This window comes from Nicotiana attenuata, unplaced genomic scaffold, assembly GCF_001879085.1.
Source record: "Nicotiana attenuata strain UT unplaced genomic scaffold, NIATTr2, whole genome shotgun sequence".
In the NCBI taxonomy this organism is placed as follows: Eukaryota; Viridiplantae; Streptophyta; class Magnoliopsida; order Solanales; family Solanaceae; genus Nicotiana; species Nicotiana attenuata.
This window is the reverse complement of record NW_017672181.1, coordinates 94,696-119,315: the sequence shown is the minus strand read 5'-3', so window position 1 is coordinate 119,315 and position 24,620 is coordinate 94,696. Positions and strand designations below refer to the sequence as shown.

The 24,620-nt window shown below is 36.2% G+C and overlaps 3 protein-coding genes across 3 annotated transcripts; 2 read left to right on the top strand and 1 right to left on the bottom strand.

The window, feature by feature from the left end:
- The first annotated feature begins 714 nt into the window (after positions 1 to 714).
- On the top strand, positions 715 to 5,894 carry LOC109212192. The gene is made up of 5 exons (XM_019375818.1): positions 715 to 1,104; positions 1,324 to 1,438; positions 1,578 to 2,210; positions 2,593 to 2,776; positions 5,471 to 5,894. The coding sequence occupies exons 1-5, from the start codon at positions 1,028 to 1,030 to the stop codon at positions 5,494 to 5,496; spliced, it is 1,035 nt and encodes a 344-aa protein (XP_019231363.1). The 5' UTR covers positions 715 to 1,027; the 3' UTR covers positions 5,497 to 5,894.
- Positions 5,895 to 8,248: 2,354 nt separating this feature from the next.
- Positions 8,249 to 12,761, bottom strand: LOC109212193 (cytochrome b5). Its single transcript, XM_019375819.1, has 6 exons — positions 12,572 to 12,761; positions 12,418 to 12,462; positions 10,040 to 10,072; positions 9,796 to 9,951; positions 9,092 to 9,147; positions 8,249 to 8,831 (listed from the first exon to the last, which is right to left on the bottom strand). Exons 1-6 carry the CDS (start codon positions 12,609 to 12,611, stop codon positions 8,469 to 8,471), a joined length of 693 nt encoding a protein of 230 aa, XP_019231364.1. The 5' UTR covers positions 12,612 to 12,761; the 3' UTR covers positions 8,249 to 8,468.
- Positions 12,762 to 16,227: 3,466 nt separating this feature from the next.
- On the top strand, positions 16,228 to 19,669 carry LOC109212197. The gene is made up of 4 exons (XM_019375821.1): positions 16,228 to 16,349; positions 16,563 to 16,663; positions 17,270 to 17,544; positions 18,490 to 19,669. Exons 1-4 carry the CDS (start codon positions 16,320 to 16,322, stop codon positions 19,263 to 19,265), a joined length of 1,182 nt encoding a protein of 393 aa, XP_019231366.1. The 5' UTR covers positions 16,228 to 16,319; the 3' UTR covers positions 19,266 to 19,669.
- The last annotated feature ends 4,951 nt before the right edge of the window (positions 19,670 to 24,620 follow it).

The window sequence follows — 24,620 nt, the reverse complement described above, 5'->3', positions numbered from 1 at the left end:
TGTATTAGAAATTCATATACATTATATAAATTTTAAAGTAAAATGCTTGTTTACAACTATACCCCTGACCTTCTTTTGCATTGTTTTTTCTCTCTTTCCATTTATGTAGGAAACAATTTAGTTAGGAACTTTGGGTGTTACTTTCACTTCTTCGTTATACTACTGAACTATGTGAAGTTTAGACATATTTGATTTTCACTTCTTAGTTTTGGTATTTCCATTTTCTAGTGGCTTCTCCAGTTTGCTTTTGCTAGTTTGTTCTTTAAAAATGAGAGAAGACAAGGTATATAGTTGGCAAGTGAAAGCAAGTGAAACCTGTTGACGGGTTGGCAGAGAAATAAGGAAGCCTTATGTGTAAAGTGATCGGGGTAAATTTGTCATTTCAGTATTTTATCCATGTATTACTAATACATGTATTAGTTATTCCATCTTCTACCCCGCATAAAATAATACACAGATTGACTCATAACTTATACATGTATTATTTATGCATAATTGAAAAATGTCAACCAAATATGGTATTAGTTATGCAGAATTTTATACAAAATAACTATTGCCTACCAAACATGGTATAAGTTATGTTACCCTTTATACATGAATAACCTTTGTTCTAGCCAGCTACCAAACCACCTCTTATTGTTTTACACAATCATATTCTCCTCAAAACGACGTCGTTGCTCTCCACATATAACCCCCTCTCTCCTGGAAACTCTCCCCAGCTCTATTTCCGGGCGTGCGCCACAAACAGCTCTGTTTTTGACGCTTACTTTTTACCTATTTCTTCTTACCAACACTTTTTTTTTTGTTGTTGGGTAAAGCACCTTCTTATCAACAGATATATTTTAATTAAGGAAAAAAGAAAAGATCTTTTTAATCTGGGTTTGATCCCAGCATGTGCAGATCGAAAATACACCTGGATTCATTCATTATTGGATGATTTATTGATTTGGGAAAATTAATTTTGCTCATTTTTGGGTGAAAAGTTTCTCTTTTTGGTGATAAATATTGGAAGAAATATTTGGAAGATATGGCATCGCATTTTGATCGATGGGAGAAAGATCCGTTCTTTTCTGCTGCAGAAGAGGTTCAAGAATCTGCCGACAGGTAAATACCTTTTTTCCGTTTTAATTCCCATATTTTTCTACTTTGTTTTCGTGGGTCTGCGTTGATTTTGTTAGAATCATCATTTAAGTTGGTGTTTTCTTGTATTATCTATGAATTATTGATGGTTAGTGATGCAAAGGTTTAAACTTTATTGGTTTTGACATGTGGGGTTTTGTATTTTTCACTGACAATGACATAGATTTTGTTTTCAATTTCAAGAATGGAATCAACTTATAGGACATGGATTCATGCGTTGAAGGATACTTCAGGTAGTTGGAATTGCGACGCGCTTCGCAGGGACCTTAGGACTACCCTTGGCACTGCTAAATGGCAGGTAGGTACCCCCAACCCCTTAAAAAATGAAGTCAAGAAGTGATTTTATTGTGTATATATCTTGTGTAAGGGATATTATTGGTGTATGTGCACAAAGGGTAAGAGCTTAGTTTAATTTGTTGGATGGAATTGCAATGCAGTTGGAGGAATTTGAACGGGCAGTTAGATCGAGCTACAATAGTAATTCTGCTGATGATGCAAGAGATAGACACCACGAATTTGTTATTGCAATCGACAGTCAGATTAAGAAAGTTGAAAATTCTCTTAATGAATCAGCTGTTTCACAAGGCAAACCACCACTTCCGTGGGTGCGCTTGGATGAGGGAGAAGTCGATGAACTTGCTGCATTTCTATCTGGGCCGTCCACTTCTTCTGCGGACATAAATTATGCAAAAGTACATGGAATAGAGCTGCAAACAGCCAAGTCCGAAGAGGTTGCAAATCAATCATTGCTAGAGTGTTCAGAGAATCCTCCTCATTCAGTGGATGGTGTTCGAGGTGAGGCCATAGACGAGAAGTTTCTTGGCCACCGGAGAACAGCAAGTGCTAGTGCTGACATTGGTGCATGGCAGATTGCAGTCGGTGATGATATCTCCGTCAAAGAACCTGCACCACCTCCTCGCAAAATGCCCAGTTACCAGGGATTGTTGAATGCCGTGGAATCTGTTAAGGAGTTAAAATGGTCCAAGAATGGTTACAGAAAGTTGAAGTCCAACCAAGATTATCACCAAGAAGCTGACAATATATTGCCGCGGACTCAGCCACTGACAAGGGTGATATATTGTTCTTACAGTATCCAAATTTGGAGTACATGACTTTCTTTGGACCATTTTATATTATTACAATGTCGAAATTCTCATTATTTTGTGTTATTAATATCAGTTAGTTCAATACTTGAAAATGGGAATCTGAACAAGTAAAACTACAAAATAACCCTGTCTATACATACTCAAAGTATGTCCATAAAAGATCATGATTAGTATTTTGACGGTTTAACTTAAAGCTCCAAACTATATAAAATCAGTTGGACCGTTAAAAAAGAACTATATTCATTCAGTTGGCACAAGTGGAGTATTTATCAATGATCCAGAAATAGTCTTATATTTTTATATCAATAAATGATGTTAATGTAATGGGATATTGCTTTTACTGCAGGGCGTAAACACATGCTATGAGAGGAATAAGAGTTGCCTTGATGGTTGTGATGAATGTTATGATAAGCAACTCTATGGTTGGTATGGTGCCATTCAGCGCCAGCTGCAAAGGTCTCAGTATTACATGCAATATCGTCGACCTGTTCGAATAGTTTTCTCAGTGTTTCTTCTCATTTTCCTGATTGGTGAGTCTGCTAACTGACTCTTCTTTCATCAATTAACCTTTTGTTGATTCTTTCACCTAGAAACAGCTTTTGAAGAACTAAGAAAAAAAAAATCTTATTGTGTATTGTCTCGCTGCTGAGGTTTATCTTCATTTCTTCTGGATTGGGAAAATTATCAATAGATATTGTTGAGATATCTGGATCACAAGATCCTATTCGGTAGCTAGACTAGATAACTTGTGGTCTGTGCCATAGATGCTTCAGTTTCAAACCTTTTTCCCTGTTTTGAGCTTGCTTGCGGTGATTATTATTTTAGGTTACCGATTCTTCTATTTCCCAGTGGATAGAAGTCATTCATATACAACATATAGAACTATTAATTACTATGAAAAAGCTCCAAGTGGGATCTCTGTGGATACAATTATTAAAATAAGAGGGCCGTTTCTCTCAAGTGTATATTGGATTGAAAGTCATTTACAGCAAATTATCACAGCCAGTTGTCATAAAAGCTGGAAGCTTTCCTCCACCTAGCAGCCTTTGCCAAAACAGAGAACCGACTTTCCTTGTAGTGATGATATTTGTTCATCTAATCTAAAATCAACCACAATTTTTTCTCTTCATGCTCAGTTACATAATAGCTCGAGCAAAAACTTGAATTTTCTTTTTTTGGTTTGTTCATTTATCTAACTTGCATTTTTTCTTTTTTTCTTTTTGGCTGAAGTCTTGCTGTAGTGATTAAGTTCATGACATATGTCAGCCAATACTGGCTTGTTGCTTTCTTAACTTATTTTTATCACTGGTACCGTTCATTTATAATAGTTCCCTCTACAAAAATTTTAATTGATTGGGCCTTCTAAAAAAAGGCTGCCTTCTCAAAATTTTTATGGATTGGAGTGAAGGGTGTTAGAGCTCAGTCTGCATTTACACTTGTCTTCTGCTAAAGTGCTAATAAAGTTTTACCCAGTGCCTGAAGTGCTACCAGCCCCTGCTGGGTAGGGGGGAGTGGGTGTATGCCATATGCAGCTTCCCCTTATATTTCTATGAAGAAGCTTCGAACCCATGGCCTATAAGTTACCAAAGGAGCAACTCTACGGTTATGCAAAGGCTCTCCCTCCAGACTTGTCTCCACTAGAAAGGGAAAAACTTCTCAAAGTGTATAGTGTCAATTCTCTTTTGAGCAAGATTTGCATTATTGGGAAGTATACTTATCGTCTGTTTAGAGTTTGATAAACTGGATTCTATTTTTTCTTTTCTGGTGAAAGCTTTCACGGGTTCCACTCCTTTACTTTTCTTTTCGTCACAGTATGACTAATGATAATCGGAATGGCCTTGATTTACATCTTGTTTATGTACAAGAGGCAGCAAGATAACACAGTGAGGTTTCTGAGAGAAAGTTTCAGTAATAAAGGAAGACAAAAAGTTGGACTTTCTTTTGTATAAATTTGGTACTTGCACCAAGTAAGAGAGTGAGGAAATTAGTCAAAAGGTAATTACCTTTTTTATCCCCGTAATTTTACTGGATTGCAGCTTTTCCATTAATTAAGCTCCTTTCTTTGATTCTGCTACAAGCCCCTAATAGATATTCCGCAATAGAGAGGTCTACTGAACAGAAAACCTTTTTCTCCTTACGGTCGCTCCTTCCAACCAAAAGAAAGAAAAAGAAGAAAGATTACCTGCTTTGTAGATTCACATGCATTATTTCCTGTGTAGAATAGCAGCCAGTATCCGCAGACACCAAAACAATTAGTGACTTCACAAATCGACTGCCACATCTGTGATGGGTTCCCAACTATCATCATTTTGTGGTTGTCTCTGTAGTAAATGCCACTGAATCTTTAAATACGTTATTGAGTTTGCTTCTTGCCTTCTCGCCTCCCCCTAACAGGACCAAAAGAGCATCATAAAATATTGATGCAAAGTACAGTGGTGCAGAAATTCTCATTCCGGATTACCTCAGACATCAACCTCACCACCACTATCTAATTTACTTATACATGTTTGCAACACAGTGCTCATTAATGATTAAACTATGATGTATGCTTTTTCTTGATTGGTTCTGTCTGCTAGTCTCTCCCCCATTGTTCCAATGTAGTAATACACTTTACTTTAATCATTTTGTGCTCATGTTGACCTATTAAATTAGAGAGAGTTGAGCATGGGCAGACTGTAGCCCTCTTTACACTACACAAAGTGCTTATCTTCTGGTTGGTGGTTGTTTTCCATTCTATTTTCTCAGCCACATGTGTTGGTTAAAAGAAATAGAAGTAGCTCTTTACCCGGTACCCGGGCTGTTGGGAGGTAGCAGGTACCCGGTCAAGTAGTCGAGGCGCGTGTAAGCTGGCCCAGATACCACCTTTCTTGAGAAAAATGAAAAAGAAATGAAAGTAGCTTTTTATGGTCTTGTTGAAGCAACCAATTTGAAAATTGGTAGGATGTTTGGAATATTGCCACTTCTTTTTTGAATACTAATAAGTATAACCCAACCTACCTTAACATCTCTGGTATAGTGTATGCTCTTTATTTTTGAATTCTATAGTATTATGTAGAGCTATGTTATGTATATTTTACAATATTTGGCCTTGTATATATAGTGTATGCTCGTATTGGTGATGCATTGTTACAGCAGTTTTACATTGAAACCGTGTCTCAGTCACACATATATCTGAGTTTCATTTGCTAGCTAGGTGTCTGAATAATTATTTTTTCCTGCTGCAGTATTAGTTGCAGTCCATACAATCTGAGCGATGAGCCATTGTTTGTCTCCACGCAATCAATAAGGTTGCAGCGTTGAAAAAAATCTGAGGAGAATGGCCTAGTGCAATCAGTTTTGGCATTACCTTAAAGAGGAAAGGTGTAATTATGTCCAGGACATGGCAAAGGTGGTGCTGGTATCTCAACATACTTGTACTAATACCTTAACCTCTTTCCTGGCTCCTAATCGGCGGTGATATTTAATGGAGGCCAAATTCTGTTGTATTATGATATGAATGTTGTGGATTGCAGGTGGTGTTGATTCAGTACTGCATCCACAAAAATGAAAGAGCTTAGTTGTATTTGACTTGCTAAATCATGTATATTATTGTATTGTCCATCGATTCTGTATGCTTCTACAATGTGTGTTTTTTTTTTTTTCATTTCCTTTTTGGGTTTTAACTTCTTACCATTCTTTTGCCAATTGTGCATATTGCTCATGTCCAAGCAAACTAAAGGCCAGTCCGGTGCTCTAAGTTTCCGCTATGCGCAGGATCTGGGTAAGGGCATGACTACAAGGGTCTATTGTACACGGTCTTACCTTGTATTTCTGCACGAGGCTCATGTCCAAGTAAACTAAACACATTAATGCACTTGTGTATTGTTTCTTTATTCAAGTTCAACATATTCCTGATGTCAATGTCTAGTATCTAAAATTGAACATAATATTATTCTTGGGTGGATATAGCTATATAGGCAATATGAAATAGAGTTGCTCCTGGGTCCCTAAAATCTTTAATGGATATGTCTTGTGACAAATTTGGACTCACATTCATTGCGCGATTTCATTCCACAATGCTTCATTTCATTTTCTTTTAAATATTTTTTGCAAAGAGTATACTCTTATGATAAAAGTACAAGCACTAGCAACTAACAAGTAGAAAAAGTAGTAGTAATAGTAGTAAAAGTTGCACGGGGCGCCCTATTTGGTCGTCCCATTTAACCTATACCCATTTTTTTTAAAAGTTTTAACTTGTACCTACTTTTTAAACAACTTCAGCCCCCGTTCTCCTCCTTTCCTCCTCAAAGTTTTATCTTTTCTTTTTCCAGAAGTAATGTTCATCCCTATCTGCTTCTTGTTTCTCCGGTGAGTCCTATAAATTTTCAATCATTTTTCCTTTTCGCCGAACACCCTCAGCTATAAAGGTTCTATCTTGGTTTTACAACTTGAATCTTATGCACAATTTTGATGTGAAAATGGGACAAGAGAAATTAATTATTAATTTTATATTGTTGCTTGGTGAATTGGGTCTGGCGGAAATTGGAGATTTCAGTTGTCGATTGGATTGGTAATGTGTTGATGTTTCTTGGTTCCTGTTAATGTTGCTTTAAGTTACTTCGTGTGGGTGCAACATGCCCCCTAGAGCTCTAGAGCTAAAGTTCGCCAGTTACAAAACAAAAACTTCAGCTCTAGAGCTGAAGTTCGACAGTTATGAAACAAAAACTTCAGCTCTAGAGCTGAAGTTCGCCAGTTACAAAAATAAAAATTTCAGCTCTAGAGCTGAAGTTCGCCAGTTACAAAACAAGCTGAAGTTCGCCAGTTACAAAAATAAAAACTTTAGCAATTACAAACAAAAACTTTAGCAAATAGAGAACAAAACTTCAGCTACTATGCTTAAGTTCAGTAATTACAAATAAAAACTTCAGCACACTTGGTTCAGCACACTTGCTACTTCAGTCCCGTCTACTAGAATGCTGAAGTTTTGCGTGATTGTCTTTGCTACTTCAGCCCCGTATGCTGAAGTTACGCGAAAAAGTGGGTACGTTTGCAATTTTTTTTGCAAAGCGGGCACAAGTTAAAACGTGACCCAAAAAACGGATATAGATGCAAATGTCCCGTAATAGTAGTAGTAAGTACACTAAGGGGTTGTTTGGTAAGATTTATTAAGAAAATAATACATGGATTAGCTTTGGTATTATTAATTCTTTGTTTTGTAGTGTTTTTCAACCTATGCATAACTAATGCTTGTATCAAATTATACACCCTATTCAATACTATTCTTGTACATAGCAAACTGTTTGGCTCAAAAGTTAACAATATAATTTGTAAGCTAGAAAACAATCAAAAGTAAGGAAAGGGTAAATCGTAATCAAATATAATAATCCTAGAGATGCAAAGATGATATTATTGTTGTAGATCTAGTATTGCAAAGTGATAATATGAACTCAATAAGATATGTTCGTCTGAGGTAGAGATAGAGAGAGAAAGCCAGAAAATGAGAGAGTTGTATTAGATCAGAATCCCCCTTTTTTACAATGTGAAGGTCTCCTTTATATAATAAGAGACCTTCCTCGAAAGAATCAAAAAGTTACAAAGACAGGTAACGTCTTCCTAGTGAAGACACTGAGTCCTAAACGATGTCGCTTTTGTCCCCGCGTCCGAGTCGTACCCGCTACGTTAGTCGGCGTACACTCACTGGGCGTACCCTCTGGCGTAGAGATGCTGACGGTCAAATTTGACCCCATAGACAAACCATCAGATTATCAATACATGATTTTTAATATATGTATAAGCATGTATAAAGATAAAACTGTCCTTTCAAACCTTTAATACACCAAACCAAATGGTAGATAAGGAATAATCAAAGCATAACTAATCCTAGCATTATTAATCTCATCATTACTAATACACCATATTCAGTACTATTCTTATACCCTACCAAACGATCCCTAATTTCAATTTGTTAACATTAACCTTTTAGCAAAACTGTCATTTCATATTAAAATTTTGAACAGAAGCTCTGGAAATGAAAATGATGGTGTACTTTCAACTCTCTCAACAAGAATAACACTTTACACCAGCTTTCTTGGATGATCAATAAGGAAATTAAGAATTCAATTTCCCAAATCACCTCTCTCTTAACAATCCAAAGCCTCCATTTTTTTAACACAATTCACAATATAAGTTTTTCCTTTTTTGAAGCAAAAACAAATTATTAATGAAAATCAGTGTTCTGGGAGCTCAAAGCTGGAGATTTCCAGTGAGATAGCGATAATAGAGGAAGAAGGCAGCAATCAAGAATGGCACAAAGTACTCAACAAAAATCATATACTTGGGCTGGGAATCCTCTTTGATCACAAAAGCTTTCATTTCTTTGGCCTTTGGTTCTTTGAAAGAATCAGTAACTAAGTTGAGATCAAGCTCTGACTCATCTGGAATTTTGTAGCCTTGAATATATCCAACTTGGTATTTTAAGAGCAAGTTCTTGGCAGCTTTACTATGCCCAATATCTTCAAACTCTTTAGTAACATCTTTTCCAGCTGATTCAATCAACACTTCTTCTCCTCCAGGATGTTCTTCCAAAAACTTTGTCACGTCTAATACCTGAAGAAAACATAGAATATATTTACATTAACCATGTATCTATGTTGTCATGCATGTATAAATATGGGAATAGGGATAGCGGCGAATCTAGGACGTGTTCTGTGGGTTTAACTAAACCTATTGCTTTGCGTGTGAACTATGTATGCATATGCAAAAACTATCTAAATGTGTAGATATAATAAGATTACACTTATTTTCAATCCAATGACTTATAAGGGGGTCGGGAATTGGGGGGGGGGGGGGGGGCGGGGTAATAGTACTCTGCCATTGATGATGATCCAGCAATCTTGCTTTGACTTGTGTTGTGTGATTTGGGAAAGAGTAAAGACTCTTTCTTTGTCCATTTTCTTTGGGGTGAAAGCTGAGGTTCTTGAGGTGGAATAAATGTATTAGTATTTATAGTGACATCTGGGGATTTATTAGTTTACAAGGAAAAGAGAGTGAAGAAAGGTAGGTAGGTTTCTTCCCATGTGATCATTATCTACCATTTTGTTTCCCCTCCACAACTAGAGACGAGTTGGTGGGTGTAATAATATTCCTTCTATTTATTCTCATTAAGAGTATAATAAGGTAAGAAATTATCTTCTTCCCCCCTCCCCCCAACAAACAATAACGACAACAAAAAACCCAATTCTTGTGGAATCTGGGGAGGGTAATGTGTACACAGACCTTACCCCTACCATGAGGAAGTAGAGAGGCTGCTTGCGGAAGATCCTCGGCTCGAGAAGATGAATAGTATAAAATTGGTTTACCTTATCAGTGATATCAATTATTTACTTTCTCAAGCAACATAAGCAAACAAATTTTACACACTGAAGGAAAAAAGTGATGTCAAATGGTACTAGTCACTACTACATATGGAATTGATGGTACAATACTACAACTTTGACCAATTTAGAAATAGGACAACCAGTGCATCAACAGAAAATGTGTAACAATATTTACTGAGAAGCCTGAGCTTTTCGAGTGCCTTTGAATAGATCTTTTGCATCTCTTTCTTCATTGTGCTCTTTAGTAACAAAATCCATGCCGTCAAATGTAACTCTAGAATTCCTGTACTGGCTACCAAAGGCAGTGCCGAATCCCCATCCAAGGCCTACTCCAATCCCACAGCCGCCACCTATAAAGAATAATTGTGAAACATATCATCAAGAATTCGGACGCATAGATTTATTTCCATAAAAACATGGTTTTGATTTAGTTTTTACCTACACCAAGACCCAAGAAATTCAAAGGCATGCCTGAGGAAAGATTAAACATTTGGTTAGGTGATGCTATAAAGAAGAATATTTTGCAAAAAGAAAGAGGACTGACAACAAAAGCGAATGAAAAAATTACGCAAAGAGTAAGCAAATAAGATTTTTTTTGTAGATAAGTGAATGAAGAACAGTGCATATTCTTTTCTTTTTCTCTTGGAAAAGGGGGGGGGGGGGGGGTTGTGGAAGCTCGGATGTTTGGACAGAGATATGTCTGAAAACTTAGAAACAACAGCCTTCCTAACCTACTAGATAGCCAAAGATAATCTCCTATTCTTTTCTCTCTAGAAACATGAGGATAATCTATTTCATAAAATAACGATATATTACATGATAAGTTTATCATTTTACATGCGAACAATCAGACACAAGGGAACAAGGAAAAAGAAACTGAGAAATGTGGATAGAGAGATGTAAATGTATGATTTTAAGCAGACAAAGATCCTTGTGAAGAATTAATATGTCATGAGACGTATAGAATATTCAAAGATTTCCTCCATTTCTTGGGAGGTCCTGAATAACCAAGCTGGGAGTAAGAATCCCGAATGGTGCCGATATGGCACAGCCAATCTCAGAAAATCAACAAGAAGACAAAGGTTGCACCAGCAAATTGCGCCAGATCATGCCAACTACCAGTGTTCCGTGCTCTAGACTGGCACCAACAGCGAAACTTAGGTATCTCCGGGAATGCTTGCTTCCCAAATCTACCACTCACATGGTGCTAAAATAATAAATAAGTGACATCTTAGTCGACTAACATATATTGTTTACTGCTACATCTATCCATGCACTTAAGCTCTAGCGAAAGAAAGAGAAGGTGGGGATTATCTATAGCAAGGGATACTGGAGATCACATGTCTAAAGGCTTAGAGGGGAGACTTGTTTAGATGCATTTGTTCCTTGCCTTAGCCTCAGCTTAGCTGAAACAGTAGCAGCTTCTAAGTCGGCATAGTTCACAAAAAACATGCTTCAGAAGTCTCCTCAGGTCCATTTATTCCTTAGCTATCACTGCTTTCAATAGGTAAATCTATAGATTTCGTAACTTCCAAAATGCACAGTTGATATAGCTACTACCATGAAACAACCTTCTCTACGAGGATAGAAGCATTAACATGTTCCCTTCCAAGCAGATGCCAAAAAGTACTGATCTTTCCTTTTGGTTAATTCCTCTTAAAAGAGGTTAAAGACAACAGCCATCTGTTTCTGCTCTATTCTATTGCTGAATAACTTTGGGGCTTGTTTTGGAACATGTTTGGGATAAACCGGATAATGCCACTTACTGTAAAGGAAAGTAAGAGCTGACGAAGACAATTCCAGCATACATCTGTTGGGTTTTATGGAAAGAAAGGAACCAGATATGCATTGTGGGAAAAGCCAACTGCTCTACATATTCTGAAATATGTATTTGAGCTTGTTAGCTCTCTGGTGTGACCTGAAAATGTATACGAGGTAGATAGGACAATAGACTTTATTAGCTCAATACATTATAATTTATAGGTATGTGTCTTTTTAATGATGGCGATATGTATTGAGCTAATTGAAAGGAATGAAGATTCATATTGCCAACCCCAACTTGTTTAGGAATGAGGCATAGTTGTTGTTATCGTCGTCTTTGGAGGGGATACCCCCTTTTTCTAACTACCATCACTATCTTAGCGTTAACTATTCTTACAAATAATTTTTTTTACTTATTAATAAGAAACAACACAGCAGCTACTATCCTCAAAATATCTTATATGCATTTCCAGCAACAATGGCCACATTCTACATCATTAAGTAGTGTTCTACAGATTTTCTTGAACATACGTTCACGATCTTCTGACATCTGCATTCTACATGTATGAAATTCTACCAAACACCTTAGTGCTATATAAACTAGAGAAATCATGCACTTGGATGCATGACAAACTAATCATATACTTTCATGTACAATCTTTCAATCTATGTTCAAGATCTACCAAACTGGTACCAAAGAATATGGATAAGTACTGCCCTTTCTGCAATACCATATTTTCATGGCTGACGAGTCGTGTAATCCATACTACGCCAATTCACAGGCATGTAATAAAGATGAAAACTTTTCCACTCAACTAATATTGAAATACCATAGTTTCACCAGTGTCTCACTACTAATTATAAGAAGTCATCAAAGCAAATTGAGAATCAATGTAAGAGACACAAAAAAAAAAGCTCAACCCCACTAAGCTCCTAATATACAACACATATTTCCCTGTGTCCGAGCTGGACCATTAGATTGGTAACAGGGAAAATTGTTTTAGCTGATGCAAACACAATAAAACTATTAAGTAAGAAATTGGAAAGAAGCAAACCTCCGAAACCCCATCCTACTCCAAAACCGCAACCAATGCCAGCACCTAAACACAATATCCAATTTTTGTTATTTTTTGCATCAGTACATGAAAGTATACAAAAGTAAAGAAAGACAAGAACTAAAGTCAATCGGCAAGTGAAGATTTATCGTACCGAAACCTACACCAGTACCATTGAAGTTGGTCATCACCATCGCTACCCGTCGACCGAAGTACCAATCGGTGGAAGATTGGGAGCAGTGTCACTGTGCGAGTCCGTACCACCAGGGCCGGTTTGGGCTTGGAATAAAGCCCGTTTATACAAGGCCCAGTGTTATTCTCTTTGGTATTTAATCACAATACCCATTGTGATATTTTAGAGAAAATGACAAAAATAAGTTGAAAATAATTTCTTAAATATGATTTTGAGAAATATTTACCTTTTAAGTTTATAAGAAATGAGTACTTTGATATTTGTACATTTAATAAAATTTATGTTAGATTTAACGAGTGAAAATAATAATTGAAAAACTAAGAAAATCTTGTCAAATCCCAAAATTTTACAATAAAATCGAACAAAATATCAGAAATAGACAAAGAATAGTATTCCAGAAAAAATGCATCAGACACAATTACACAAAAAATAAATCAATGTATTCCTTTTGTCCGTCTGGTTCTCTTTTACGAGTCCCTTACAAATATTAATTACGAGAGGTTTTTAACTGTTTTACCCTTATTTATGTCTTAAGATATAATCTTATTTCATTTGATATTTATTTTATGTATTTTTAATCTTCAAGAGCAATTAAAGTAGAAAATAAATAATTAATTTATAGCCTGTTTGGCCAAACTTTTTTTGGGGCCAAAAGTATTTTTTTTTTTTTGTGGCTAAAAACACTTTTGGCCAAAAATTTAGGTGTTTGGCCAAGCTTTTGGAAGGAAAAAAAAGTGCTTTTGAGGAGAAGCAGAAGCAATGTTTGAGAAGCAAAAAGTAGCTTCTCTCCAAAAGCACTTTTCTGAGAAGCACTTTTGAGAAAAATACACTTAGAAGCAGTTTTCAAAAGCTTGGCCAAATACTAAGTACTGCTCAAAAATGCCTTTTAAAATAATTAGCCAAACACAAACTGCTTCTCACCAAAAGCACTTTTTTAAAAAGTACTTTGAGAAAAGCACTTCACAAAATAAGCTGATTTTAGAAGCTTGGCCAAACATGCTATTAGTCTTAGAGCAACAACAACAACTATAACAAACCCAGTGTAATTCCACAAATGGGGTCTGGGTAAGGTCTACATCTTACCTCTACCCTGAGCAGCTAGAAAGGCTGTTTCCGATAGACCCTTGAAAAAATAATTAATTTAGTCTTGAACTTCTAAAATGACAAATAATTTGAGACAACTATTTTTGAAAACCATGACAGATAATTTGAAACGGGGGAGTAGCATAAATGACAAAAGCTATACCTCTAAATATGAGTTCCCATTGATTTTATTTTTATAGTTTGTCGTTAAATCTAACAATCATAATTTCTTAAAATTAAGGGGATGTTATAAATATATTATATTATGGATGTTCATTTAATACTTCGTTGTAAATAAGCTTCCTGAAGAAGCTTATCCATATGGGACTCCGCCGTAAATATGTTTATCTATTGAGTACACTATTGAAAATAAGCTTCCTGAAGAAGCTTATCACTTCGGTACCCGGTTATGGATAAATATTACCTCCGGTAGAAGATTATCCATACCGGGTATAATAAGCTTATCACTTCGGTACCCGATTATAGATAAACATTATCCCCGGTAGAAGATTATCATTAATATGATCCTCACTTAGAAGATAATTCAAGTCAAATGCCAGAAGCATTTGCTGATCCAAAATCAAATATCATATTTCAGCTGCAAATGCTCCTATTAAAATTTAAAGTCCCTGAAGGATAGAGTTTACTGTACGCATGAAGCGTGGTAGACCAATCGGTTCCAAAGGTAACAATCCTTGAAAAATGATAAGGAGCTAATGATCAAAATGATCATAATGAGGAGGAAATGAGCTCTAGAAGAGCCTACGACATAACATTTCACGAAACTCCAGAAGAAGTTCAGGTGCCTGAAAATAAAGAAAGTGATGAGATCTCAACAAGTTATGTCGCTTAGGAACCGATACAAAAATGATCGTCGACGATATATTTGATACAATATAGTGCACAATACTGTGAAATATTATGAGGATCGGACCAGTAGTCCAGACACCTGAAGATGTCATGCCATTTAAATGCGAGTCGTAATCTATATGACTCATTTGATTAAATATCTATAAAGATCCCTGAAGAATTTAAAATTCCTGAAGCATGTAGTTCAAAGTCTCGGAAAATGTACTCGATCAGATTATAAAGATCTTTGTACGGTTTAAATCAATCTGGGCGCATGTGATATAATTGCCTCAGTGAATATTTGCTGAAAGAAAGTTACATAAATGATGTTATTTGTTCATGTATTTTTATAATGAAAATGTCATCAGAATTTGTTACACTTGCTGTTTACGTTGATGACATAAATCTTGTTGGAACACCGAAGAGCTCCAAAGGCAATGGAATATCTTAAGAAAGAATTTAAGATGAAAGATCTTGGAAAAATAATCTGCAAATTAAATATTTAGCAGACGAGATCTTTATCCATCAATTTGCCTATATAGAAAGGGTCTTTAAACGCTTTTACATGGACAAAGGGCACCCATTAAGTACACCAATGGGTGTTCGATCACTTGAAGTAAATAAGGACACGTTCCGACCTCCAGAAGAGGATGAGGAACTCGTTGGTCCTGAAATACTCTATCTCAGTGCAATTGCTATGCACTTATGTATCTTGCTAATGCTAACAAAGGTGGTGCAGATCGTATTGGTTATGCAGATACAGATTAGAATGCAGAGACTCAAATATTTGAAACAAGGTTTTCATCAGGGGGAGTAAAATACGCGATGCACTCTTTTTCCTTATTAAGGTTTTTTCCCACAGGGTTTTTCTTATAAGGTTTTTAATGAGGAACCTAGCAATGCGTATTACTATATATGTGTACTCTTTTTCCTTCACTAGAATTTTTTCCCACGGGGTTTTTCCTAGTAAGGTTTTAATGAGGCACATTATCTTTTAATGAACATCTAAGGGGGAGTGTTATAAATATATTATATTATGGATGTTCATTTAATACTCCGTTGTAAATAAGCTTCCTGAAGAAGCTTATCCATATGGGACTCCGCCGTAAATATGTTTATCTATTGAGTACACTATTGGAAATAAGCTTCCTGAAGAAGCTTATCACTTCGGTACCCGGTTATGGATAAACATTACCTCCGGCAGAAGATTATTCATACCGGGTATAATAAGCTTATCACTTCGGTACCCGGTTATAGATAAACATTATCCCCGGTAGAAGATTATCCATACCGGGTACAATGAGCTTATCCTTTCAGTACTCCGTTATGGATAATCATTGCCCCTGGTAGAAGATTATCCATATCTGGTATAATAGCAGCTTACACAACAGCTTGCAGTAACAGCTTACACAGCAGCTTGCAGTAGCAGCTTACACAGCAGCTTGCAGTAGCAGCTCGCACAACAGCTTGCAGTAGCAGCTTACACATCAGCTTCCTTTCTTCTATAAATAAAAAAGATTTCAGTTCATTATGTACATCAGTTTGAATTCGAATAATATATGAGTTTTTCTCTATACTTGTTTTTACTTTACAGTCTTTAGTTTTATAACAGGGGACAAATAGTTGTTCAAATCTATTTAACAGACTAAATTGGATCTACTCAAAACATAAGGGACCATTTTTAGAATTGGACCTTGATCTTTTCTAAAATACGAAGCCTCAAAGTTGAGCTGCAGCAGTCAAGAACATCAGGAGGCAATGATCGAGCTACCTCTCCATGGCTTTCCTCTTCCACAAATTTCAAGAGGTTCTCTCTCCCCTCCCCCTCCTACCTCCCCCCCCCCCCCAAAAAAAAAAAATTATGTTACTTGCTTCTGTATTGTTTCTTCTTCATTTCTTTGCTCTCTCGTTCTTTGTGAATGACCATCTTGAGGTCATTTATAATGTGGGGTTGCTTATGGAATTGACACAATTAATTGTATAAAGTTGAATTCTTTTTGCTGCGGGACACAATTTTCAGGCGGTGAAAATTCTTGCTAAAAGCCCCACATTCGCCAGAGCTAGAGAGGCAAGGCATCTTCAGTTTGAAGCTGACATAAATCTCCTCTTCCTGTATACTAGGTAAGATTTATTTACTTATTGCAAGTGAAAGGAAAAGGGGGGGAATGGGGGTGGGTGTACAAATTGAAAATAGTTAAATTGGCTAGTTGCTATATATTTGTCATTGCAGTGCAATTATATAGCTGTATAAGCATTTCATTTAAGTAGGCGTTTGGACATGAATTGGTTCTTGGTTTATCATTGTGTTGAAATTCTTGAAGTAGGTAGGCGATTGGACATAAAAAATGTAATTTTTGAAAAAAAGTAGTATTTGGAGTTAAGTTAGAAAAATAGTATTTTGAACTTGAAATTATGTTTGAACATGCGTTTCACTTGAAAAAATGTTGCAGTTTTGTGAGTAAGGAAACAAAAATTTCTGAAAATTGTGAAAAAGTGATCAAAACCACTTTTTGGTTATTTCTAAAAACTTGCAAAATTTTGATGAACACACACATTTTTTAAATAAAAAATCGAAAAAAGGAAAAAATATCTATGGACAAACGGGTCCACTAGTGTATTTTAAGCCTTATTTTGAAATCTTTAGTGGTGAAGTTAAATGTATCTTTTTGAATAGTTGAACTTGAACCTACTGTAGTTTCGTCTTGCCATGATAAACTTTACTTTCAGTTACAACCGTTTAGGAAGGAATGCTGATGAAGCTGATGCAGAGGAGATTATCGATATGGCTAACAAGGCCTCCTTAGCTGATCAACGGAAGCAGGTCCATGAGAATGTGCATTCTCAAGTCACAAGCTTTTGCGGATATATGAATGACATATTACTCCCTGATCATAAGTTCAAAGACAATCAGGCCACATCACCTACAACAACAAGTTCTTCTCCTGAAAACAGTGGGCTCGGGGTTGCTGTTGGTCAGAATTCTCCACTACAAGTCGACACTGGTAAGAATCCCCTGCATATTACTTAAATATTCCGTGCAATTCTTCGTTGTTGTGTTGTGGAAACTTGTTTGGAATTTTGACTGGCACCCTACTTCAGTGTTTGCAACCATTGGATGTCCTGCTTCTTCTTTGTCATGACATTACTTTACCTTGCTTCATGCTGTCATTCAACTTCTTTGGCTGTATATATCCAGTATATATCTGGGATTAACGTTAGTGCTACTACTTTATCCGGTCATTCTTAAATTAAACACCATTAGCCTTCAGCCATTGTTGACAACATTTTTTCTATTGAGATAGAAGCTGAAATATTACTCCTGCCTCTTGTCTCATGTGGCCGGTAATCAATGAGTTACTTGAGATTTCTGGTGTAGACTATCACTAAATTTTGTAGAAGTTGATCAAGTATCTAGAGTTTGTAAGATGGATATGCACTTCTTTATACAAACAGAAGGAGGAATAGCACAACTTAAATCTGGATTCATTAATGGGAGGTAATGCCTCAAAAGTGAAACTTTTCTTCTTCACTTATCTTTTCGGGAACTATTCAGTATGCTCTACTTTGTGCACATCTCCACATGGATTAGGTAGATCACATCTAACGCTCAGCTTAGCTATTGAGAGCTAGACATGAATTGCTTTAGGAATGGAGCAACTATTCCAGTTGAATGTTACTTCAACTGTTTCATTTCATTTTGGGAGGGGCGAATTTTCATTATTATTTTTCCTTCGAATCATTTATTATAAAACATGATTTGTAATGAAGTTGATGGACAGCTCTAGTGGTGTAAAAATTTAAGCCTTTGCAACATAGGCAATAACATAAAATTACATATCATGAGACTCTATGGTGGTTTTGCAGAAATTATATTTTATCTGTTCATTGCAGTGGCTTCATAGCTGCATCGCCCTGGATTTTGATTACTGATAAAATTTTCAGCACAGCTGTACCTGAAACCAAGGCATTGCAGCGCGCAGAGGTTTCACAGAGGTTAAAGGATCTTATGGGCTACACTCTCGAGGTCAAACCGTCTCAAATTCCTCATGAGGATGCTGGGAAAGGTTTATTCTTACATGGTGAGGCCAATATTGGTTCTGTCGTAACATTTTATCCTGGGGTAGTTTACTCTCCAGCCTCTTACCCTAGAATTGATGCCCAAAATTCACATTTGATCACACGGTATGATGGGACTGTGATCAATGCACAGCCTTGGGGTGTTGGTGGCGAATCTCGTGAAATATGGGATTGGACTCGTCTTGCCGAACCTAAGCACACGATGCAACCTGATGCAAAAGGTTCTGATGGAGTTGAGAGGATGCTCAGCAAGCCATTGGATGAAACACATGTTGGAGGTAACCGCGAAGTGTTGGAAAGGAGAAACCCTCTAGCCTTTGCTCATTTCGCCAACCACCCGGCAAAAGGCATGGTTCCTAATGTAATGGTATGCCCTTATGATTTTCCCCTCCTTGAGAAGGACATGAGAGCCTATATACCTAATGTTTCATTTGGGAATGGTGAAGAAACAGACACGAGGAGATTAGGCAGCTTTAGGTTCAAACCGTGGAAGTCCAGCAATAATGAACCAGATGTCCCTGTACTGAGGACACTTGTTTTTGTGGCTACTAGAGCAATTTGTGATGAAGAGGTTCTGCTGAACTACAGACTGAGCAACTCAGAGCACATACCGTCGTGGTACACTCCAGTAGAAGAAGAGGATTGAAGGAGGTGGACCTAAGATCATTATGATCGACACATGTTGAAGTTTCAAACATATATAAACAAGCAGGTTTAATTTACCATTGCTCAGGCCAAGACAGAATGAAGGCATTAATTTTGGTGAGAGTATCTAAATCCCCTTTCAGTTTTCATGCTTTTGAAAGCTTTAACTAGTACTAACATTTATAGCTGACAAAGGAATTTTGTCAAGAAATTGTCTTGCTGATTCCAGATAGAGTTGAACTTTGCCACATCACGACGAATGGTTATATTTTCCCTTAGTTACAGAATAAGGCAGGAAAAGGAATGCGTCTTAGTTGAAATTATGCACTTGTGACTGTTGTGATAGTCAATAGCATGCTCTTTTTGTGCTTCATTATCCAATTAAGAGTCAGGAGTCATGACTTATACTTTGAGACAGTCTGTTGTGAACTTTCGTTGAAGCACGGCGTTTTATGTTCGTTTATTTGAAAGACAAATGGTAGATTGAAAAATTTCTACTGCAAGAAAATACTACCTAGTTTTACTTTAAATTGGTCAGAACTAGTTTTGAATCATGATACACATGCAAAATACTGGAGTGTTTCTTTTTCCTTTTTCTTGTCGTAAATTTTATACTTTTTAAAACAGAAATGAAGTCAACCTTTCTATTTATTTGTGTGCATTACTGTGATAGATCAAACAACTATTCTCTGGAATCTATCTATATCTATATCTATATCCATATCTATCTATCTATATATTATTATAAAAGCACGAATACGATGTCGGTTGACCAAAATAGCCCTAAAATACATAAAATTATAGGTTATTTTGGTAAAAACAGGATAGAAATAGAGTTCTAATTAAGTACTGCTTCTTGATTTTGGTATCTAAAGATGTGCTACTAATAATCTAATTAGAAAAGCACATCCTAATTTTACGAAACTTAACTATTCTCAAGTATCCATTACATCTTTCACCCAAGTTGATTTGTATTTTCTTTAAAAATTAGAACTTAAGGTCGATACAAATTTATCATGTTGTCCAGCGTTATTGTCAGCTCCTACGCTATTAATGAGCTTTGTTAAGATTTAGTTTTGGTTATGCATAAGTTATCATGTATCTCCTTTGCTTTATTTTCTCTTTTTGAATCGACCAAATTATGGATTTTAAGGAGAAAGTCTAGAACTATCAGGTGAATTTTTTTTAATCTGGTTTTATATTTCATTCTTCTAAAGCTCAAGTGATTTTGAGTTTGGCACGGGCGATGTTGTGGAGGTTAATGGGTTTTTTGAAAAAGAAACTGGGTTATTTTTTTAACGGAAAAGGGTCTAATATATCCCTCTACTATTAGAAATTGTTTAAAATTACCCTCCGTTATACTATTGGATCAAAAGAACCCCTATCGTCTTACTATCCAAACAAATATTAAGACGGCAGGGGTTCTTTTGATCCAATAGTATAACGGAGGATAATTCTACACAATTTTTAATAGTATATGGATATATCAGACCCTTATCCGTTTTTTTTAAATATGGTAGCTTTCCGTTAGGTGGAGGATATTTTTAAAAAGTTTGGTTAATGATAAGGATATAGATGTGACCAATAGTATAACGGAGAGTAGATGTCAATAATATACCAAAGTAGAGAAGTATATTTGGCCCGCCAGCACCCATTATCTTTGACCATGTATAGTAAATTTGCATAGGCAATTATAAAATTATGTATATAAATAATGAGTGAGCACCCACAATTAAACTCATTTTTTCTCTTTGTTTTGGAATTCTTATCGATCGGCACCCATGGCTTTACAATCCTGAATCCGCCACTGCCTTATCCCTACTATATATTATCATCATTGGCATAAGTCCTTGCTCCTTATGTTTGTGATGATAATTGTGGTCTAGCTGACACTATTTTTTCCATTATGCAGTTAGGCTTTACCCGACGAAAATTTTATCTGCCATGTTCCTCTTAAATTTACTTTTATCTTATATCTTTTTTCCTCTTTTTTATTTATCATAGATTTAAATCTAATAACTAACTTTAGATTGGTTAAATTGTGAAAATAATAGATTTGAATCAAATTTCAATATGAATTGCTTTCAGAGATGTCATCGATTACTATTAAAAATCTAACATTTTGAATGTAATAGTGATAATAAAAAATATATATTATGAATTAGCCACAAATATGATGTCTTTAATATCTTCATAAAATATAAGTTGCATGAAATTTGCTTAGTATTCACTATTAATCTAAGTATAATTATATTGTACACTTTTAATTTTATTCTCCTACTTTACATATCTCTCTTCTTCGTTGGGGTGCTACCTGTGAACACGTACATAGAAATTAATACTTTTAAAATATACTGGTATGGATTAGATAAAAGAGTGGGTTAGTTAATATGAACGTTTCATGAAATCAAGCGTACTTTTCTGGTTACAATTATTCACATATCCTACATTATCTATTAGTTGCATATGTTATTGAAGACTTCTAATATCTACTCTCTTATGTTAGCATTCTAATTTTTCATCTTTTTCTTCTCATTGCTAAAGTACTACGTGTGAAACACGTACGTAGAAACTAGTTATTATTAAACGTGTCGTCACGGATTAAATATGGAATGCCAGGTGTAAGCATTATCAAAACAATGAGAGACAAGAATGGACCACAATTTCTTCCAAGTAATGTTATTTATTCCAGTACTCGTTTGCGAGTTCAATATTACAATTTATTGCATCTTTACCACAAATTATGTCAATTATTATTCATACACTCAAAAAGAAAGATTTAAATAATTTGGAAAAGCACAAAAGTCAGACGTTGCGTCTACAATGTTGATATATACCACTATGTTCTTGGTGAAAACCCGCCTCACTTAACGTCCAAATAATTAAACTCCACTTTCGACGGAGAATTAAGGTGAAAAGGTGGGTGACATTATCATATTCAATTTGAAAAAGCTAAGCTTGAAATTTACATGTGCATGAGTTATAGATATAGGCTTCCACAAAACGTTCAATTTCCATGTTATTTGTTCAAAGTAGAAGCTGGCTCGAGCTCAGCTTGAGCTGCAATGGAGGTTGGAGAGAGAGAACATTCGAGAAGAAAGAAAGTGCAAGGCTGGGAAATGAACCTCACGTGTTATTGATACCTGTAATGAATATATACATAATGTCTTATCTAATTAACAGAATGTCTGGCATAGCCACTTTGCATCTAACTAACCACTTTGCAACTAACTAGCCATTTTACATAATTAGGTAATCTCAATACCCCCCTCAAGTTGGTGATATAGAGAACACTGCCAACTTGTGCAAGGCTGCTGAATGCTTGACTCCTGCCAGGGCCTTTGTTAGCACATCTGCAAGCTGGTCTATAGTTCCCACATGATGTAGTGAAATCAATCCCTCTTGTAGCTTACTTTTCGCAAAGTGACAGTCAACTTCTATATGTTTGGTTCTCTCATGGAACACAGGGTTTCTGGCTATGTGCATGGCAGACTGACTGTCACAAAACACTACAATGGGCTTGGGAAAAAGGGCTGCGAGTTCTTCAAACAATCTACTGAGCCACACCAGTTCTCCTGCTACCTTCCTTAAGGCTCTGTATTTTGCTTCTGCAGAGGACAAAGAGATAGTGTCCTGCTTCTTGGACTTCCAACTAACTGGACTGCTGCCCATCAACACAAGGTAACCACTTACAGATTTTCTGGAGTCTGGGCATGCTGCCCAATCAGAGTCACAATATGCTCTGATTGTATAGTCTGGATCCTTATACAAGAATATGCATAAGGTGGGATCCCCTTTTAAGTATCTGAGCAGATGAAAGGGTGCTTTTAGATGAGGTTCTCTGGGTCATCCATGAATTGGCTCAAGTGTTGCACACTGTAAGCTATATCTAGTCTGGTGTTGGTGAGGAAATTGAACAACCCTACCAATTTTCTATAGAAAGTAGGATCTATTAATGTTTCTCATTCCTTAGCTTTGAGCTTAACAGTAGGGTCCAGTGGAGAGTTGAAGCTGCTATAATCCATGCACTGGTATTCCTTCAACAGATCAAGAGTGAACTTTCTCTGGGATATTATTACACCATCATCTTTGTAAAGAACCTCCAGTCCCAAGAAGTAGTGTAGCCTCACCAAATCCTTTATTTTGAAGCTGTTGTTCAAGAATGATTTTAAATCTTCAATCTGTTAGTTATAAGTTTCAATGATGAAAAATAATATATTACATTTGATGTAGGATCACAAAGAATAAAGGGAATAAAGAAGTAGCATTGGTCAGGAATAGATCAAGGAACATAATCAATGATCAGCGATAAAAGAAGGAAGAAGCAGTGAAGATCCGGCAATCAAAGATTGACGGAAGCCAACAAGGAAAAAAAATCAATGATCAGCAAGGAAGAAGTAGCGGAAATCTGGTAAGAGAAATCAATTAGAGATCGACGGAAGCTATTACTGGAAGGCCCCAAAATCAAAGGGAATCGAGATCACTGAAAATCAATAAAAGCGGAAATCAAGGGATCCAGAGGATATGCCTAGAGGATAGAAAGCTCATCAAAGCTATTAATCAAGGAAGATCACCGGGAACTTGACCTTATTCTTGAAAAGAATCAATCTATGATTCCTTTCAAGGATAAACTCCCTTGGGTTTGCAATCTCTCAAGGTTCTTGAAGGCCTCATGGAAAGTATATATACAGATGCTTTTGACGTGACAACATATACTTTGATCGAACCATCTACCCTCTTTTTGTTCTACTCCAAACAAACATTGTAGTTTCTTTAGATCTGCTGTGTAACTAGTGAGAGAAGAAAAAGAGATAAACACTGGTGCGCCATTGTATCAAGAAAAGAAAAGAGACATGGAGACTAAGCTATTGGTGTAAAGCTACGCCATTCATTCTGTACTCAAGAAACATCGATCACTGAAAGAGAACACCCTTGCAACCCAAGGGGACTAGACTAGGATTTATATTGAATCCGAACCAGTATAAAAATTTCGGTATCTTTATTTCCTGCATTTTATTTCTGCATTTATTATCATCCTGTTCTTATTTCAAGTCGACTAATTGGTAAACTAGTCAACTACTTATAAAAGTTTTTAAAATTAAGCAATTCACCCCCTCTCTTGTACTTTCAATTGGTATCAGAGCTAGTCTCACACTTTTTGCTTAACAACTTGTGAGAAAAGATTAATGGCAAATCAAGTAATTGTTGGAGCAGTCTTTCAATAAGGAACATCGCAAGTTAGGCCACCGTAGTTCAATGGACAACACTTTTCTTACTGAAAAGTGTGTATGGAAATATACACAAAGTCCTATGACGTCAAAGTTTGGCGAGTTATCAAAAAGGAAAACTATCCACT

Bases quoted from the DNA above. Each gene is read 5' to 3' on its own strand.
- LOC109212192 (XM_019375818.1), top strand. From the start codon at position 1,028: ATGGCATCGCATTTTGATCGATGGGAGAAAGATCCGTTCTTTTCTGCT. The intron at 1,439-1,577 runs GTAGGTACCCCC...ATTGCAATGCAG, and splicing joins TTGGCACTGCTAAATGGCAG to TTGGAGGAATTTGAACGGGC. The intron at 2,777-5,470 runs GTGAGTCTGCTA...TTCCTGCTGCAG, and splicing joins TCTTCTCATTTTCCTGATTG to TATTAGTTGCAGTCCATACA.
- LOC109212193 (XM_019375819.1), bottom strand. From the start codon at position 12,611: ATGGTGATGACCAACTTCAATGGTACTGGTGTAGGTTTCG. The intron at 9,952-10,039 runs GTAAAAACTAAA...TATTCTTTATAG, and splicing joins TTTCTTGGGTCTTGGTGTAG to GTGGCGGCTGTGGGATTGGA. The intron at 8,832-9,091 runs GTACTATTACCC...TGTTTTCTTCAG, and splicing joins GGATCATCATCAATGGCAGA to GTATTAGACGTGACAAAGTT.
- LOC109212197 (XM_019375821.1), top strand. From the start codon at position 16,320: ATGGCTTTCCTCTTCCACAAATTTCAAGAG. The intron at 16,350-16,562 runs GTTCTCTCTCCC...CACAATTTTCAG, and splicing joins TCTTCCACAAATTTCAAGAG to GCGGTGAAAATTCTTGCTAA. The intron at 16,664-17,269 runs GTAAGATTTATT...CTTTACTTTCAG, and splicing joins CTCCTCTTCCTGTATACTAG to TTACAACCGTTTAGGAAGGA.